We start from the raw sequence: 17,027 nt of genomic DNA on the forward strand, positions 1-17,027 counted from the left end.
ATGCTAATATCCAAATAAGATATTCCTAGATTTTAGAAGGAAGAGGGGGGACGGATACTATACATAAGGTACTTGATCCTATATGTGCATGTCTAAGTCTACAGCTCTACGTATGTCCACCCACATGCAATAAAAAAGCAGTCGCACGCATACATGTAAGAGATGTCAGCGATGTCACCAATGATGACACAACCCATGAAGCGTATGGACAAAGAAAAGCTGTCCAGCCATTCCTTTCCTGTTCTTGGCTGGTCTTATTAATCCACATCCTAGCTATGACCCAGCAATATAATTTAGACTCTCTTCAAGTGTGTGGGTGTCTCTAGGCTTGTAGAGCTGAAGGATGGGAAGGAAGTGCTCTCATTGTGGGAACAATGGGCACAATTCAAGGACCTGCAGCACCCCAAGAGGTGTGGTCGGTAGTGGAGGACTGAGGCTATTTGGGGTGCAGCTTCTTTTAACTTACCCTATGAAGAAGAGCTTGAGCACGGAATGCTTGGCCTCCTCATCCTATCTCGCTTCTTCTTCTGCCTCCCCTTCATCATCCTGTTCTTCTTCACTTGTTTCCATTGATGAAACCACTAAGAAGATTTCTAATGGCTATCTCTCGGATGGTCTTCTCGGCGCAACACCGGAGAGGAAAAAGGGTGAGAAACTCTTATTTCTTTCCTTCTCTTGCTTGAGGATTTTTTTTCGCTTATTTACTTCCTCTTGGGATATAAAGATCTGATAAAAATTCAGCAGTATCATGATCCATGACGAAGAAGAGAATCTCATTAACTTTATGTTTGAATTTTGTGTCTTTAAATTTTCATCTAAGCTTATCTGTATGTATTGCACCCATAATTCAAGTTTCAGGTATATTATCCTCTTTTTTTTTTTTTTGCATACGCAAATCTTAAAACTCTTTCTCCTGTGCTTGAGGTCTCTCTATCACCCTTCCTTATGTAACTGGCATTTTGATCCATAAACATCAATATATATATATCATACTTGGGCGACGACTGATATATGATATTCTGCTCTTCAAAATTGTTTGCAGGCATTCTTTTCTGAGCTGCCTTCCATTTGCATTATTTATCATCTTCATATTAATGAACTAGTGGGTCCATAAATCCACAGTTATATTAGAACTTGTCTTGATTACTTTTCACAACTATCCTACCGATCCTATTATTTTGTTCTTCTCCGTTCAGCTCTAGTTGCTGACTTTGTTCTAATGTCTCATCATATTCACAATTTGGATGATTTAATTGGTCCTATGGTCCTTAGGACTTCCATGGACTGAGGAAGAGCATAGGTCATTTCTAACTGGGCTTGAGATCCTTGGAAAGGGAGATTGGCGAGGCATCTCCCGAAGCTTCGTGACCACGAGGACCCCAACTCAGGTGGCCAGTCATGCTCAGAAATATTTTCTGCGGCAGAACAGCCTTAACGAGAAGAAGCGCCGATCCAGCGTCTTCGATGTGGTAAAAAAAAAAAAAAATCAATGAATTTTCTTCCTGCACAACTTTCCTTAGAAACAAGGGATCGAATTCATTCTCGTCGCTTCTCCTTCAGGTTGCAGGTTGCGACAGGGCAGCTCGAGTCACTGATTCTTCCAAGTTCAAAGAGCCTTCCATCTCGAGCGAATTGCATGCTCCTCCTACTTTGACAACATATTGTGGAGCTTCTTCTCAGATCATTGCGATCGATCTCAACTCTTCAGAACAAGAAACCCAGCTGCCTTCTTCCCTCCCACTGATGCCTAATTCATCTGCTTGTCCATTGCCGCAGTCGCCTTTAGTGGAAAGGCCTCGTGCTCACCTCTCACCACTGAATTTAGAGCTCGGCATTTCCTCAACGAGGCCCTTGGATCAAAATAATTCATCGCCGAACTCTCTCTTCGTCGGGACAATTAGAGTTACCAAAGTGGCCGGAAGACATCGAACAGACTCACCTTTTGGAGTTCAACGTTTCCTCAAGACTCATAATAGTGGAAGGAAAGGTTATACGACGTAAGATTCTACGTTTTTGTAATTGATGTTATTCTATATATATATATATATATATATATTTGTAGGATCATATGTTAGATTTCCTTGCAAGGCTTTTGCTACGTATTTGAGTTCAGCACAGGTAGAAGAAAATGACAGCCAATCTATCAGCCTTGACTTGGGCACCTTGTCCCCACCACCACCGACTTGGGTTATTATGTGCATCTGTACGCCAAATGAAGTTCGTGATATGTGCTTTGTGACTGCTCTTTTTCTATAGTTGGATACAGTGCTTGCATCAAGGTGGTTTCTTTTTCTCCTCTCGTATCTCCTCGAAGAAAAAATAGGGGCTCATGGGTCCCAACTCCCAAGCAAATGATTTGGTGGCTTCTCTTGCTATATAACCAAAGTTAGGTTGTGCAGCTGACAAACCTGTACGTGTTGTTCTGATGCTAATCTTCTGCATCACTTCCATTTTCCTCAAATTAATAAAAGTTTATTTGCAAAGATGATTATTTCTTCAAACAAAAGTAGCAATTATTTCCTTTAGCCTGCAATGACTGTTAGGTGGCTTTTCATGTGGGAGGGATCCCTTCAATAAAAATGAAAAGATCAAAAGGCATTTGATTCTCTTTTTATCAGCCTGCAGTAATGCTACTTGATGGCATAGCAAAGCCATCCGGCCTTTATTAGCAACTTAATTTATAAATTTTAAATTATTGCGGTGAGCGTGGATCGAACACGTGACGATACTGGGGAAAATCACCTCCTTCTGGTTTGCATTCCTTAATTTATAAATTTGGCACTTCCCATGTTAAGGATCGCATAAAATGAGACAAGATCTTCTCTAGATTGCTAAAGAAAAAGAAGATAGAATTTGGTGGTGATGCATTGATGTGATCTTAAAAGATGTATGGGAATTTTCTTAACATATATTCTAGAAAAGCAACACAAATAGGAATCCAAGCTCAATTTTCAGGAAAAGGAAAGATGAGGAATAATTCCAAGAAAAGAAATCGATCGAAATCGTGGGGATTGTTGAGGGCTCAGGAAAGTTTGGTAAGCAAGGATATCTGCGTCGAGTGAAAAAGGGACAGGCCGGCTATCATATTTCACTCATCCGAGAGTTTTGGCTGCTGCCACACAGATGGATGACGAGAGAGAAACCAAGGGGAGGGAGAGCCTACCACAATTGATTTCATGAACAAGAATAATGTTTCTAATGTGGGCTCCAAAATTGACTTATTGCTGATGGCTTGGAGAACTTGGACCACTCTTTTTTGATTGGCCCTTTGTGAACGTATCTCTCTGGTTTTTGTTTCCTTGTTCAATTCTGTCCTTGGTCCTTCTCGGTGAAGAATAGATTTTTAAGACACACAATGATCCTGATATGCTCACAACTAAATTGGAGGACAGGCCATGCATCCAGGCTTAGAAAGTCGGGAGGCCAATGATTGCAAATTAAATCGGAGGTTCTAAATGAGACCTTGAATAACTATATTATGAATTTGAAGTCCTAAAACCCGGTTCCAAATGATGCAAGGCCGCTCCTAATTTTGCGCTCGAGACATCAGACAGGCACTTTTGTAGGATGGTGACAGGTGAACTACCGTGTCCTGCTACATGACAAGTACCTATCAAATGAGGTGTCCGAAAGCACATCTTGTTGCAATGGATGATACCACCTAATGGCGTCTCTGTCCACATAATTCCCTGGGGATTTAGACCAAGTAACCAACATCAGAGAAGGCCAGCAGACATTACCAGCTCATGGATATCCCTGTCCTCCTTCTGGACTAATAGCCATTGTGCTCCTTGTTTTCTTTTGATGGAAACCGAACGGAAAGATGTGTGAAATGGATCTGCGATTACAGGGCTTCACTTCTTGTACTCATTATCCAGCATATATGCCAGTAATAGACAGTCCATGGTTGTATTTTTCATGCACAACAAATAGATGTTGGATAATAAAATATACTCATTATCTTTTTTTTTTATTTTTTTTTGTCCCTTGTGCTATTCTATAAGCTTGATTGATCAAGCGCAACTTGAATGTAAACTATTATGCAAATCACTTATTATTTATTATCTTCAATATTCAGGCATAGAGTCCAGTCTTGGGAGAATCTGAGGCCGATTGAAATATATAAAGAGAAGAAAGAAGCTTTCGTTTTGGCATGTTCCGCCGCTATGGTGGGAGAAGTTAGGAGGCAGCATCTGTCGCTACCATTGGTCCAACGCCATCCCTTGATATCCGAATAGGATTCTAAGGCTAAAAACGGATTGGATATTATTCGATTGAATCCATTCCAATATCCGATTCGGATCAGATTTGGATATAAATCTTTGTATCTAATTAAATTCAAACACAAATTTAAATATATACTTACAATTTTGCTAGATATAAGATAAGAATACAGATATTAAGATTTTTTTTGGATTCGGATTTAGATACAAATATTATGGTTTTTTTGATCTGGATTCCGATATGAATATCAAGATTATTTTGGATCCGGATTCGAACATGAATATCAAGATTTTTTTTTCAGATACAAATATCAAGGTTTATGACAACATTAACTTTTAACATACAATTAAGTTTTATCATATTTATTCAACACTTGTTCATATTATAAATTACGGCCATTTCAAATAAATCATGGTATTTTATACTTTAATAGTTAATCATTTTTTACAAAAAATCAATCCTCTTCCATTTGACAAAAAATAAAAAAATAAAAAACTTCTTTTTGTTCTTTATAATATTTTGAAACCCTATTTTAAAAATATTTAAAAATATATAATTCCAAAAAATTGCTACATTCACATATATTTTTTATTTTTTTTAAAATATATAATTCATGATTCTTTTTATTTATGCTACAAGTAAAAAGTAACAATAGTATTTAATATACAAAACTTCCAATACTTTATATTATATATTTTATTTAAATAATTTTAATTTTTAATACAAATCAAGTTGGATCAATGATGCAAACTTCTGATAAAATCAATCTCTATGCAAGTTTAATAATTATGTCTTACTTAGTTATAATGCATAGCTTGCAATCTTGATATGGATTTCACACCCATTCTTTATGATTATATTATACAGAATAATATATGGATTTTCCACCAAATTGATGCATACTTTTTGAGCTTGCTGGCGACTAACTTCATCCATCAATCGTTGGAAACTTCATTACGCTCGAAGACTTGTTCATCTATGTAGAGCCAATCAATGTACTCTTTAGGTTGCAGGAAATCTTCAAAATTAAGAATGTCTATTTTGATGCCGAAGTTACGATGGTTGTGATGTGGTCTCTGTTCACGGTGGCATCGGATATCTTCTTTACTCGATGAAGATGCTCTTATGCTGTAGAATGAATTGAAATCTTCCACTATTTTATTGGAACATCTGCTTTCATCATCAAATAGCTCTCTATTAGAATAATGATTGAAATCCTAACGATGTCAGCATTCATGTTGCTCTTGATGCTGTTGAAGTCGTTGAATTTCATCTTAAAGTTGTTCAAACTGGTGGCACAATTCATCTAATTCGATGTTTCATAGATCTCGTACTCGTTGAACACGCTCTTCAACATTGTGGCGGCAGGACATCCTGAAATTGTGCTCCAATATCGAAGCCAAGGAGGTATTGAATTGGGCTGAAAATTCGAAAGAGAAAGGGTAAATCAACACAGTCAATTATGGCAAAGAAGAAACCCTATTATGACCCGTACAAAACAATGTGTTAGAATAGGAAGATGGTAGTTGAAAGAGGAGCAGAGGTGAAACACTCCTCCAAGGCCAAAAATATGATCTTATTTGGCCACTCCAAGGATACAGCTTGTTCACTCGCGAATCCTAGAAATTCACCAAAAGAGAGGAGAGAGAATACTAAGAAGGCAAGAATAATTCCTATAAGAGAATTCTCACTAATCGATAACTCAAATGTTTCTAGTATGATTACAAGAGGAGCCTCAATGGAGGTATTTATAAGTAATAAAAAAGGACGCTTTTCTTCAACCTTTCAATATAGGATTCCAAGTTCCATTCCAACTCGAAAAACCCAAACTACTAACTTTCCTAATAACATCAAAGTTCTTAAAATGAAAGTTCATAAAAATCAAAACTTCCTAGAATTTACTAACATCAAACTTTCCTAATTAAGATAGAAAAAATAACTAATCATCAAAAACTAGTCGTGTCTCGAGACCTACGCATATAGGACCCACGACCCATGCGGCTTGGACTCGCGACCCATGCCACATCATGCACTTGGCATCAATAGAGAGGGGCAAAGGGAACAAAAATATTACTCTGTCAATAGATGCAAGAAGTTTTCAAGCTAAATATAGTACTAGTATCACTGAAGGTTATCCTGATTTTCACAATTTTTCAAATATAATCAAGAGCTATTGTTAGGAAAGATGATCTAATATCTATAAATCCCTTTGAATGTTTCATAATAAAAAATGCTAGTGAAACAATGCAAAATGCTTCATGTAAAAGAAACTTGACAGATTCCTCAAGTCAACCTTTAGTTCAGATAACAAAACTATGTTTTTATTAAAACATGAGGTGAGTCAGACAAGAAGTAAAGAGTCAAAACAATCAACTTTAATTTTGTCAAGAGAAATTAGCATAGTTTATAACCATGAGGTAGTCACCGTAACGTAGTAAGGAAAATGAGCAAATTGTGCACATAACGTTTTTTCATGAAATATGAAATTTTCCAATGTAGCTAGTATATGATGGTCGCAATGATTGTTATTGGCAGATTGAGAATGAAAGTGAACTTGTCCTGCAACATATATATTTGCTTCAGCAAAGCACTCCTTGTTGATTTTAAGATATCAACAAAAGGACTAAAGATCTTGTGTATGTTTTAGATTAGATAGAGCCAAAAACAGAATTCATCTCAAAACTTGTCAATGAGGAAGCAAGACATACTAAAGCGGTTATACCACATAAGCACGTGAAAAGAAAAGTTTGAAGTAAGCCCCCAAGAACAGCAACTTCATGCAACAACGCGAAGCTGCAAATGCATTTGGAGATGGTCATGATTTGGGAAGCATGCATCTGTCATAAAATTGTTAAGATGCATCTACAAGGATACAAATTAAACCTTTGCTGCAGAGAACTCCGAGCCCCACACGAAAACAAGCAAAATTACACCAAACTGAGCAACCGTGTCAACCTGTAAAAGAGAAGGTCAATCAAGACAGACAGTAGCTCAGGAAGATCTAAAAGATGTGTGCATACATGAATGCATGCATAGATACATACATAATTACATCTGCACATATGCACTGACATTAACCCACCACAACTAGGAATGCCTGTTTAACAGAAATAAACAATTGTCACCTTTTATGTTTTACATCAATTATGCACTACAAAAATATGATTGGCGAGTGAAAATTTTTTATTCCTGACTTGTTACATAACTAGCATTTCAGCTGCAGAGCAAAATTACCACATTAATCCAGCTTAAAATAATTTCAAATGCTTCTGTTGTTAATACTAGCTGCCAATATAAAAATACATCAAAATGTATTCAAACAGACACAGATATCTTTTTTTATTGACTCTGAAAAGAGTGAGATACTTATGGGGATAGCAAAAATATAATATTTAAACCACATAAATTGGAAATATCAAATACTTTTAGTCCCTTCTGTTGTAATACCACACGGACATGAGCACAATGTTGTATGCATTAAAATCATAGTATTATAGCATGCCCCATGCAAGGACATATATGCACAGCAATAGGTTTTCTCTGTCTTAAGAAAAACTATGCTAGCATATTACCTATTTTATTTAATGGAAAATAAAAGGGTATCAACATCCACATAGCCTAATAATCATAGTCAACAAGCTCTGAGGATTCTAGCAACTTATATTGAAACTATGGATAGCTAAATCATACCGAACCCACCCGTTCGGGGCGTATTGAACCGGACCGGTTGGTTAATGACATGGTTCAAGCATCCCGTTCTGTTCAGCACATAAAAGACTCGATCACCCTCCTCTGTCGCCGAGAGGGGGGAGAAAGAGAGAGAAAGAGAGGGAGAGAGAGGAAGAGAGATAGAGAGGACTAGCCATGGTGCCGTCCTTTATGAAACAAGGGAGAAAGAGAATGAAGCAAAGGATCATAATTGCGGTCTTCTGTTTCAAAATCCTATTTTTATTTTTAAATTTCGTATTGAAGTCGGCATACCATCTGCCAACTTTCCTTTGATGAACTCGGTGAACAGTTTGACGACTTCAATTTGAAATTTTAAAATGAAAAAAGTAATAGAAAATCACGATTCCTTGCTTCATTCCCTCTCCCCTGTTCCTCAGAAGACAACACCATGGCCGATCCTCTCTCCCTCCCTCTCCCTCGCCCTCCCTCCCTCTATCTCTTCCTCTCTCTACTTCTCCCTCTCAGGCTCTCCCTATTTTGGTACGCCCTGAAAAGGCATGGTATGTCCTGGAACCGTGCCAAACCAATCGCCAACCGGTACACCCTCTAGTACTAGTTCGATGAACCATGATGAAGACAAAGATCTAGCCTTTAGGCACTACATTGATTCCATAGATTAATTTGTGGTGCTACTGTCCACCTTTATCTGAATTTGGGAGTAAAAAGAATATCCACAATAAAATTTGCTACAGGCAACACCATCATACGAGCTTGACAGCACCCTCCCCCCACCTCGCCCCCTCTCCCTAAAAACAAACTCTATGAGATTTCCGAATCTCCCCTCCCCCACCCCCCTTCCTAGAATTCTAATATACTATAAATAATTATAAGAGAAAAAGATAACTGAGAATTATAGTTCAACACTTGATAACCATAGCATGTTTCTTCAGCTAATGTAGTTAATGGTAAGCAAGAAAAAAGTAACTTATTTGCACATACCGGTTGTCCAGGACAGTCAAAAGGCAATGCCACCACAGGTTGCAGACACAATGACCACAACAAGATCAGATATCAACCTGCAAAAAAATATTCAATGAAATGCGTGTCATCATGTAGAGTAGATTCCAAGCAACATATGCAATATCAACAAAGTCTAAGATGGCCAAGATGGAAGTTGTGGGAGAGGATTAGTTAAAACATGCCCCCGATGAGAATGTGTCCCAAAGTATAGTTCATATAATGAAACTGAATCAATGGCACAAGATTTGTTGGTTATGATTACCTGCTAAAAAATTCAAATCTCTTTTGTTGTTGCATTAGTTATAGGCGAATGAAGAGGCACCATGTCTATTAAAATCATGCTAATAATGTGAGAATAGGGTGGAACAATAAATTGCATATATGGATGAGATTATGAAGAATATAGCATGATTCTAATCACCCATGTCAAGATTGATGGCCAAGTTATAACCTAGTGCAATCACATATGAGAATGAGAGAGAGGGAGATATGGATGGTGTCAGTGAATAAAAGGGGCGACCGATTAGGGTTAGTAATAAGTACATTGGAAGAGGCATCGAAGTTGCCACAGTGAAAGATGCACTCAATAAAAAACAACAATTGTGATCATTAAAAAATTGGCTAAGCAAAAACAGATTTGATTTCAAAGGTGAAACTCATGGTCTGCCGTACCGGCCGGTACGAGCCAGTACGGGCCGGTCCGGCCTGAAACCGGCACCGGATTAGCGTGGAATCCGGTACCGATAGTTTATTGTTGAAGAACCGGTACGAGACCGGTACGGGACCGGTTCGGACCGGTACGCCACCGGTACGAGACCAATTTCGTACCGGTCCGGGCCGCCACCGGTACGCCGACCGGTACTGGTACGGCGGACCTTGGTGAAACTACTATTTTTAAAAAAAAAACGAATATAAAAGTGAAATACCAAATTATATTTCTTTTTTTACTCGTAAAGGAAAAAAAATGAAAAACCCTCCAAGATCATAATATCTTATAAAGCATAAAATGCTGTAGGGTATTTTGCATGAATGGCCCTTCACATTTTCAGATTTGAAGAAATGGCCATTTTTATCTTCTCTGCAGGATCAGCTGTTTTTTCAATTTTTCTGACCTAATTTTCTCTTGCCCGATCAACATGAAACATGTGCATCCAATACCCAAATTTTATACTCTAGAATATGCGCATCAGTTAGTAAAAAGATGTACACCCTCGAGGTACACATACTATTCCATATTTTCTATGTGTACCGATAAATATGTGAACTGGTTAGCCCAAATGTGAATCACACTTATGATATACCAATTTGTCTAAGTGTGTATACTACATGCAACAGATTATTTCCTATTTATCCATGCACACCAGGTAGTTTAAATGTGTGCAGCTAGTCATTTAGATGTGAATATCTTGTTAAACATACTCAGCCTAAATGCCTGCACTGGTTAGTCTAAACATGTGCACTAGATAATATATGCACAAGACCCGCTAAGCATTTCTTACTAAAATTCATTTTTATGACAGCCGCTTCCTCATTCCCGCATCCGCACTCGCACTCACTTCTAGTGACTAAGCTATAGAAGAAAAGTGCAATTGCAAGAAACATGTGGGTTATGACCAACTTAATACATTGTATACAACTAACCAGTGGATTCATTCACGATGAAACCTATTCCATTGGAGCCAAAATGACCAGAACTGATGTTGTTTCCACCAAAATCAGTCTCACGCTAGCATATATGGTTCGATAAGTATTAGGCATGCGCTCATGCACTAACAAACATATATGTTTAAAACTTCAGCCAAAATTTTGATCATTGATAATACAGAACCAATTTATTTGACATGTGACCTGAAAGGAAACCCTGAGCCAAAGAGTTCCAAATAAAAGTATATACTATAAACCATAGGTTGAGTGGTGGAAAATCAACTAATGGTGAGGAAATTTATACCAAGGATTACAGGAGGCATTATGACGGAGAAGCCTGCATTTCAGGATGGCAAAGGTTCAAATCCAAGATAAATTTACAAATGAAAGAACAGAAAATGCTCAGTTGACCAGGGAAGAAGTGCTGGATAGGATCAAATGGTGAATAATTCATAGCTAAGGTCTAATTTATACAGAAAGAGACTAACTAAAAGGGTGAAACATTGGCAATCTATATTGAGTAAACATAACCCTTATGATCATGGACAAAGTGCAGAAGACATACCTCAAGTCTAACTGCAGGACAGGATATTTTTACCTGGGATTTGATATAATAAAGACATTATCCTGAAATGACAAATTTGTCTTGTGCATTTAATAAAATTGCTTATATAATAACCTACAAAATCAAACTGATTGAGAAATTCATCTATTTCAAGTGTCAATTTTTTTTTTTTTTTTTTTTTTGCAAAAAGAGGAGTTTTCCAATATGAAATTGTCGTATCATACCATGTGGTCTATCAAGGTAGGGCTGTCTTCTGCCAGATTCTCATTGTCTAAATTGACAACATCAAGAAACTGAAACAACCTACGATGACAAAAAATATAGATCTGATATGTCAACAATTTGGAGAATAGCAAACATTCTAGATATAACAATTCAGAAATATATGAACTATCTCTAAAAATATGAACAATCTAATATATCCAGGGACTAACAGTATAGTAAAACATACTTCTCTTTGGTGTCATTTTTCTTTGACGTAACTCCGGCTACAGTTTCCAGATTTCCTAGTAAATCAACAAAAAAAAATCATTTTACCTGATATATGCACATAGTAAGGAAAAATTAGGCTTTCAGGTGACGTTTTCTTCAACAAAATGGTAGCATAGAATCTAGAATGAAAAATAAGAAGGAAAAAGAATTGAATTCTAGGCAACAGAAACAGATTGTCCTATGAAAGACTATAATCATTTCCTCTAGCTAATAATAAATTTCCTGTAGCTAGCAAAGATATGGAGAAACCCACTTAACAAAGAGGGGGGGAGGATACAGATTATAATTCACCAAATGAGGACATCCTTGATATATTTGATTATATATAAGAAGATAGGCCTTGTACATATAACATCCTTCATCCGTTGCAAAGAAATGCCATTCATCTTACTCATCTCATACTTATGCAAACAAGAAAGAAAACAAGGAATTGGAAAACATGCAAAAAGAAAAAAAGAAAGTAAACGTGCTCCTCGGCAACACTTTTGTTGAAGCCACCAAGATCAGTTTCCGTGAAATAGACAAAAAAAAAACAGAGCAGGCAAAAACTTTATGCACTGTGAAATACTTACGTTCGTTTTATTTTTCAGTGCATATTCCAACATTGAAACTCTACGGGAGAACATCCTGCCTGAATGATGCCATGTTTGAATACTTGCAATCCATTGTATGCTGATGTTGGGCGGAAAAAAAACCCAGTGAGCTCTTTGAACGGAGATAATGAATTTTGACCAAATTATTTCCTCGAATAAAAAAAAGGCATATCGTTTGCCAAGAATACTAAATGCTGCGGGAGAGTGGGTGAATCCTCATAAAACTAAGTAGGGCATGGTCAGAGGGTGTTTAATATGCCCCGGCACCGGATTTGGTCAACAAAGAAGTTTCCAAACATTCAATCAGATCTCGCACTTCATATAGCCGTTTCAGATTCTTTCTAAAGAACCGTTTTCTTTAATCTTTTTTCCGAATTAGCACTAGAATTTTAGGCACTTCATATACGCATTTCAGCATCAAATAAAGCAAAATGCAAATAAAATATTTATAAAAGAACTGTTTTCTTTAATCTTTTTCCAAATTAGTACTAGATTTTAAAAAATATCTACAATATAAAGGACTCTAAAGACCAAGGGAGGAAGTGCGAGGCACGGGCTGGATCACCGCGCATCAAGATTCCCCTCGAATCCTTAATTCTACGATCAAGAACCCTAACTTGAGAATTTTAACTCCCTTTGCATCACATTGCCAGAAGAAGCGATCAAACGAAGCCAACAAAGGGAGATTCGAGGGAAAGAAAGAAGAGGGTATCAGATCTACGGACCTCCAACGGTCTGCTCGCTTTCGGGGAACTCCTTCCTGAGAGCCTGATCAATCATGTCGGCGAAGCTCTCGTGGGCCGGCGCTGCCCTCGACGCCTCCGTCGCCACCGAGGGCGGAGAGAAGATACAAGACATGAGAATAGGGAGGAGAAGGGGAGAAGCTCCTCATCCCGGAGAGGACGACGAGGAGGAGGGCGATGGCTCACGGTAACGAGCCCGAGGCAGGTGGACGAGGGACCGAAAGGAGAGATGGGAGGGAAAGAGGGCATGTAAGCTTGGCCTTCGGGTAAAGGGCGGAGAGTGGAAGTGAGATCGCCGCCCTCGCTGGAGACAAAAAAAAAAAAAAAAAGGGTGTGTTCCACGATTATAATAAAAAATTAATATATATATATATATATATATATATATATATATATATATATATATAAAATAAATTAGTTATTTAAGAAGCTAATTATCTAAATAGTTTGAAATATAATTTTCATCTAATGTGGGGATATCCAGATAGCTAATTTTGGAATCCGAAAAACCAGCCTCATATTTAGTCTCAACCTCGAAAATTAGTACACACTACGTGGCTCGTAATACATACTCATCGACTTTCTGATACATACTACAAACTTATTTGATACATACCTAGCAGCGATCTAATATACATCTTTCGATAAATCGATGCATAATTACTAGAATATACTTTTTACTAGTACATACTATATAGTCAGGTCATACACACCAAATAAATTAATCATCTCGCAAGCTAGTACACACGTTTAGATAAATTGATATATAATTTTCAGCATACAGTATTCATCAATATTGATACACAATTTCTTATCTTTGTCTAATATAAGGAATTATATGCGTATCATTTCTTAGATTCCATAAACTTTTAGTTGCAAAGATCCTGGAAAAAAGAGGAATTTGGGGGAGGAGAAAAAAACTATGAAGAAGAAAGAAGATCACGTAGATGGGATAAACAGCTTGATAAAAAAAAAGGATAGATGAAGAGGCTGGACGAGGATGAAAAAAATGCAGACGGTCTCTCGTGGACGATCTCTTTTGGCGCATGTAGTTTTTTTTCTTCTTATTATTTTTTTAAGTTATGATATAATGGACGTCGGTAGGAGGAGTTCTATCTTTAGTTGACTCTTAGGTTCTTTTTAAGATTAGTGCTATAAAAAATATAGCAAAATAAAAATTTTACGACATATGATTTACCATCAACTGGCGGTTGTTAGGTTGAGATATTTCTTCCTAAATTTTTTCATTTTTATATAAACAATGGTTTTTCCAAATATTTTTTCATTGTAGCAGTGTTGAAGGAGGAGCATTTCCATTTTAGACCAGTGGGACCAGGCTTGTATTTAGCTTCGATCAGTTTCATGGGATAGTCATAAGTAAAATGGTTACTCTTCCCATCCCAACTGCTCTTCACTTCAAGGTGCATTACCGCGATTAAATCTTGGTAAGTTTTAATTACGTAAATCCATCAGCATTCCAGCCTTTTCTTTTAAAAAGATTCTGAAGTATAGCTAAAGAGATGGGATAACTTAAAATAAACATACATCCATCAACATGAATTAATTAATTACATGACCGAACATAATTTTTTTGTATGAATGAGGAAGACGGAGACATGTTGTCTTTGTCCCGCTTTCTCACTCTCAAACAGAGGAGGCAAAGAAAAGAAACATATTATTTTGTCTTTCAAACAGATTGCTTCTTCTTGCGTCAACTTCCTTGGGACATAATAATAAAAAATATATTATCCACCAAATAGAGTAGGATTTTGGGCTTCACCATCTCAGATTGGCCGGGAAGTACTGCAACATAAATTCCAATATCAGTAAACATACTACATAGAATAGTATCAGAAAAAAAAGGAAAAATTACTTCCAATTCAACACCGACCTTTTGGATGAGGGATAGATAGTATGGCTTCACTTTCTCAACATCAATTCTAACTTTGCTCTTGCTGTAGAGGTCATATTTGCTGCATATAGTACAGAAAGATTAGTCAAAGAGGTGATGTTTCATTAAACTCTAATGTGTCTAAATTTTCAGCTAAACAGAGATAGATGCTACTTGAATATTCTCAGCCATTTCAGATTTTCTTCATCCTCTTCATTCATTAAGTGCTTATAGGCCTCTTCCCTGTGCAGCGCTGAATAATGGCAAGATATATAATGTTAGTTTTCAAATAAGAGGAACTAATTAATAATCTATTTAAGAGAGACTACCAAAGGAGCAATTAAGTTGTCGAGACTTAACGATAGAATGAATGGTATCTGATAATAAACAATGCGGCTGAAGGCAGAGTGGTCTTGTTTTCCTTGGCCACCTACAATTTAACCCGAATAAAAAGATATAAACCAGCTTCAGCAAACATAGAGAGGAGAATTATTTCATGTTTGATGTTTGATTGACAAGGATATGAGAGGTTGCTGCATTATTACCATGTACATATAATCATCATGCCCCCATGACATCAAAACATTATCAAGTCCACATCCTTCGGAATAGATTCCGTGCTTGGTGTTGTACTTAGGATTGTCATTGTCAGGATTCTCTTGGAAGAACTGCAGTAATTTGCCATAGAATCAAGTAATTAGATACTTGCAACGAACCATGCAAACCACTTTGTTTAGATAAGGGATGAACCTTGTGATGAACGTTAGATTTGTCAAAAGCACAGCCCACAGGGAATGTGTCACCTACGAAATGGATCCTGATTAGTAATTTGAGGAGAAGAACAGGTTAACCAAGAATGATGACTTTCTTAAAAGAATCAGAGAGCATCAGAAACTAAATTATGATGCTAACCAACAACGGCCCATTGAGGAAGCTGTCCAAAGCTAGGATGAAGAAGGACCTTTCCCAGATCTGAACCACACAAGAAAAAGAAAGCCAATTAGATGTTTCTTCCATTGAAAAGTTTCAAAGGCACACTCTATCCCATAAAATGTTTCGAGATATTGTATCGAACAAGGGAAATGGTTTCGAGGAGCGGAGGAAGTAGGATTCGATAGTATCAAACAGTGCTCATTGGAGGAAAGAGATTAGAACTGTTGGTTGTGGTTATTATGTGAGCTGTTAGAGCATAATTGCATGCATGTACCATGTATGAGGCCAGTCAGGTGCAACCAATCTTCATTAGGATAATCCTTCCTAATAGCTTCAGCAGTCTGGAGCAAATGCTCGATCTGAGGTTCATCGAGATCGGGATCGCTTTCATCCACGAACTCATTAAGTAGCTCACAGCATTCCCAAACACTCATCTCTGCTTTGTTCAACTTGCCATACTCCTCCCTCATCTTCTTTACCTACATAAACAAGTGTAACAACCATGAGCAAAAAATCCAAACATATAGCTTGATAAGGAGCAAAAACATTCAACCATCAACAGATAAGAAATTAAAACTCCAAATTTTAAATGAAATGATTTGGCCAGAATCATAAGTATCCGAGATAGTGTGGCAGAAAGAACCCGCACTAGATAGTATTGTATATTTTTATCATATAAAGTTGTATACATATATGGTTTTATATAGATATAGATCAATTTACAATATGTACATCTACTTGTATGGGTTTCGATCAATCCAAAATAATCCAAAATTGAAACATATAGCTTGACAAGGAGAGCAAAAGCATTCAACCATCAATAAATGAGAAGCATGTTTTACATACAAATTCAACTGTTTGATTAATGTGCTGCTTCCAATAGAACTCTTCGACGGCGTCTTTCCTCTCCGAATTGGCTTCATAGTCCCTGCAATGTTTCTCTCTCTGAGTTGAGCAATGATGGGAATTCATATAGCATAGATGGTGACAAACTAAGGGAAAAAATGTACCTAAAAGTATAGCAAAGGCGTTATTGTCAGGAACATGAAATCCAGCATTCGACACCAATTCGACAGGGAGCTTCTTTTCCTCAGCTCCTGATGCTAAACAAAAAGAACAAAAAAAAAACAATATCAGGAAACATAACACATCATTGATTGTAAAACCAAGCACAAACTTCACCAACTTTGAAAAGAAAACAGAGGAAGCCCAATGAACTTACCAAGTTGAGGCTTCTCCTTGGCGATAGTCAT

The 17,027-nt window shown here is 37.2% G+C and overlaps 3 protein-coding genes across 24 annotated transcripts; 1 reads left to right on the forward strand and 2 right to left on the reverse strand.

The window, feature by feature from the left end:
• The first annotated feature begins 258 nt into the window (after positions 1-258).
• On the forward strand, positions 259-2,483 carry LOC103711233 (transcription factor KUA1-like). The gene is made up of 3 exons (XM_008797300.4): positions 259-647; positions 1,273-1,469; positions 1,561-2,483. The coding sequence occupies exons 1-3, from the start codon at positions 344-346 to the stop codon at positions 1,999-2,001; spliced, it is 942 nt and encodes a 313-aa protein (XP_008795522.1). The 5' UTR covers positions 259-343; the 3' UTR covers positions 2,002-2,483.
• Positions 2,484-4,999: 2,516 nt separating this feature from the next.
• LOC103711200 (K(+) efflux antiporter 6-like) lies at positions 5,000-13,252 on the reverse strand. Of its 22 annotated transcripts, XR_005513922.1 has the most exons (10): positions 12,933-13,252; positions 12,187-12,286; positions 11,574-11,628; positions 11,347-11,425; positions 11,123-11,184; positions 10,862-10,894; positions 8,893-8,969; positions 7,269-7,321; positions 7,108-7,179; positions 5,003-7,017 (listed from the first exon to the last, which is right to left on the reverse strand). XR_005513922.1 is itself a non-coding variant. In XM_039131665.1 (6 exons), exons 1-5 carry the CDS (start codon positions 13,063-13,065, stop codon positions 8,909-8,911), a joined length of 357 nt encoding a protein of 118 aa, XP_038987593.1. In that variant the 5' UTR covers positions 13,066-13,252; the 3' UTR covers positions 5,003-7,179; positions 8,893-8,908. The 22 variants fall into 22 exon arrangements, 1 of the variants encoding a protein (XP_038987593.1); XR_003386494.2 differs by lacking the exon at positions 10,862-10,894; XR_005513921.1 differs by lacking the exon at positions 7,269-7,321.
• A 1,307-nt stretch (positions 13,253-14,559) lies between these two features.
• LOC120112536 (inositol oxygenase 1-like) lies at positions 14,560-17,027 on the reverse strand. The gene is made up of 11 exons (XM_039132104.1): positions 16,997-17,027; positions 16,787-16,877; positions 16,621-16,705; positions 16,049-16,253; positions 15,754-15,813; positions 15,592-15,644; positions 15,387-15,509; positions 15,202-15,271; positions 15,016-15,094; positions 14,842-14,923; positions 14,560-14,753 (listed from the first exon to the last, which is right to left on the reverse strand). Exons 1-11 carry the CDS (start codon positions 17,025-17,027, stop codon positions 14,727-14,729), a joined length of 906 nt encoding a protein of 301 aa, XP_038988032.1. The 3' UTR covers positions 14,560-14,726.

The sequence above is a fragment of the Phoenix dactylifera genome, chromosome 11 (assembly GCF_009389715.1).
Source record: "Phoenix dactylifera cultivar Barhee BC4 chromosome 11, palm_55x_up_171113_PBpolish2nd_filt_p, whole genome shotgun sequence".
Classification (NCBI taxonomy): Eukaryota; Viridiplantae; Streptophyta; class Magnoliopsida; order Arecales; family Arecaceae; genus Phoenix; species Phoenix dactylifera.

Excerpts from the sequence above, each read along its gene's own strand:
- LOC120112536 (XM_039132104.1), bottom strand. The coding sequence starts at position 17,027 with ATGACTATCGCCAAGGAGAAGCCTCAACTTG. Across the intron at positions 16,706-16,786 it reads AACGCCTTTGCTATACTTTT|CAGGGACTATGAAGCCAATT; the intron begins AGGTACATTTTT and ends AGAGAAACATTG. Across the intron at positions 15,814-16,048 it reads CCTGACTGGCCTCATACATG|ATCTGGGAAAGGTCCTTCTT; the intron begins GTACATGCATGC and ends TGTGTGGTTCAG.
- LOC103711233 (XM_008797300.4), top strand. The coding sequence starts at position 344 with ATGGGAAGGAAGTGCTCTCATTGTGGGAACAATGGGCACAATTCAAGG. Across the intron at positions 648-1,272 it reads AACACCGGAGAGGAAAAAGG|GACTTCCATGGACTGAGGAA; the intron begins GTGAGAAACTCT and ends TATGGTCCTTAG. Across the intron at positions 1,470-1,560 it reads GATCCAGCGTCTTCGATGTG|GTTGCAGGTTGCGACAGGGC; the intron begins GTAAAAAAAAAA and ends CTTCTCCTTCAG.
- LOC103711200 (XM_039131665.1), bottom strand. The coding sequence starts at position 13,065 with ATGTCTTGTATCTTCTCTCCGCCCTCGGTGGCGACGGAGGCGTCGAGG. Across the intron at positions 11,629-12,932 it reads AAGCGAGCAGACCGTTGGAG|GAAATCTGGAAACTGTAGCC; the intron begins GTCCGTAGATCT and ends TTGATTTACTAG. Across the intron at positions 11,426-11,573 it reads AAAAATGACACCAAAGAGAA|GTTGTTTCAGTTTCTTGATG; the intron begins GTATGTTTTACT and ends TTGTCATCGTAG.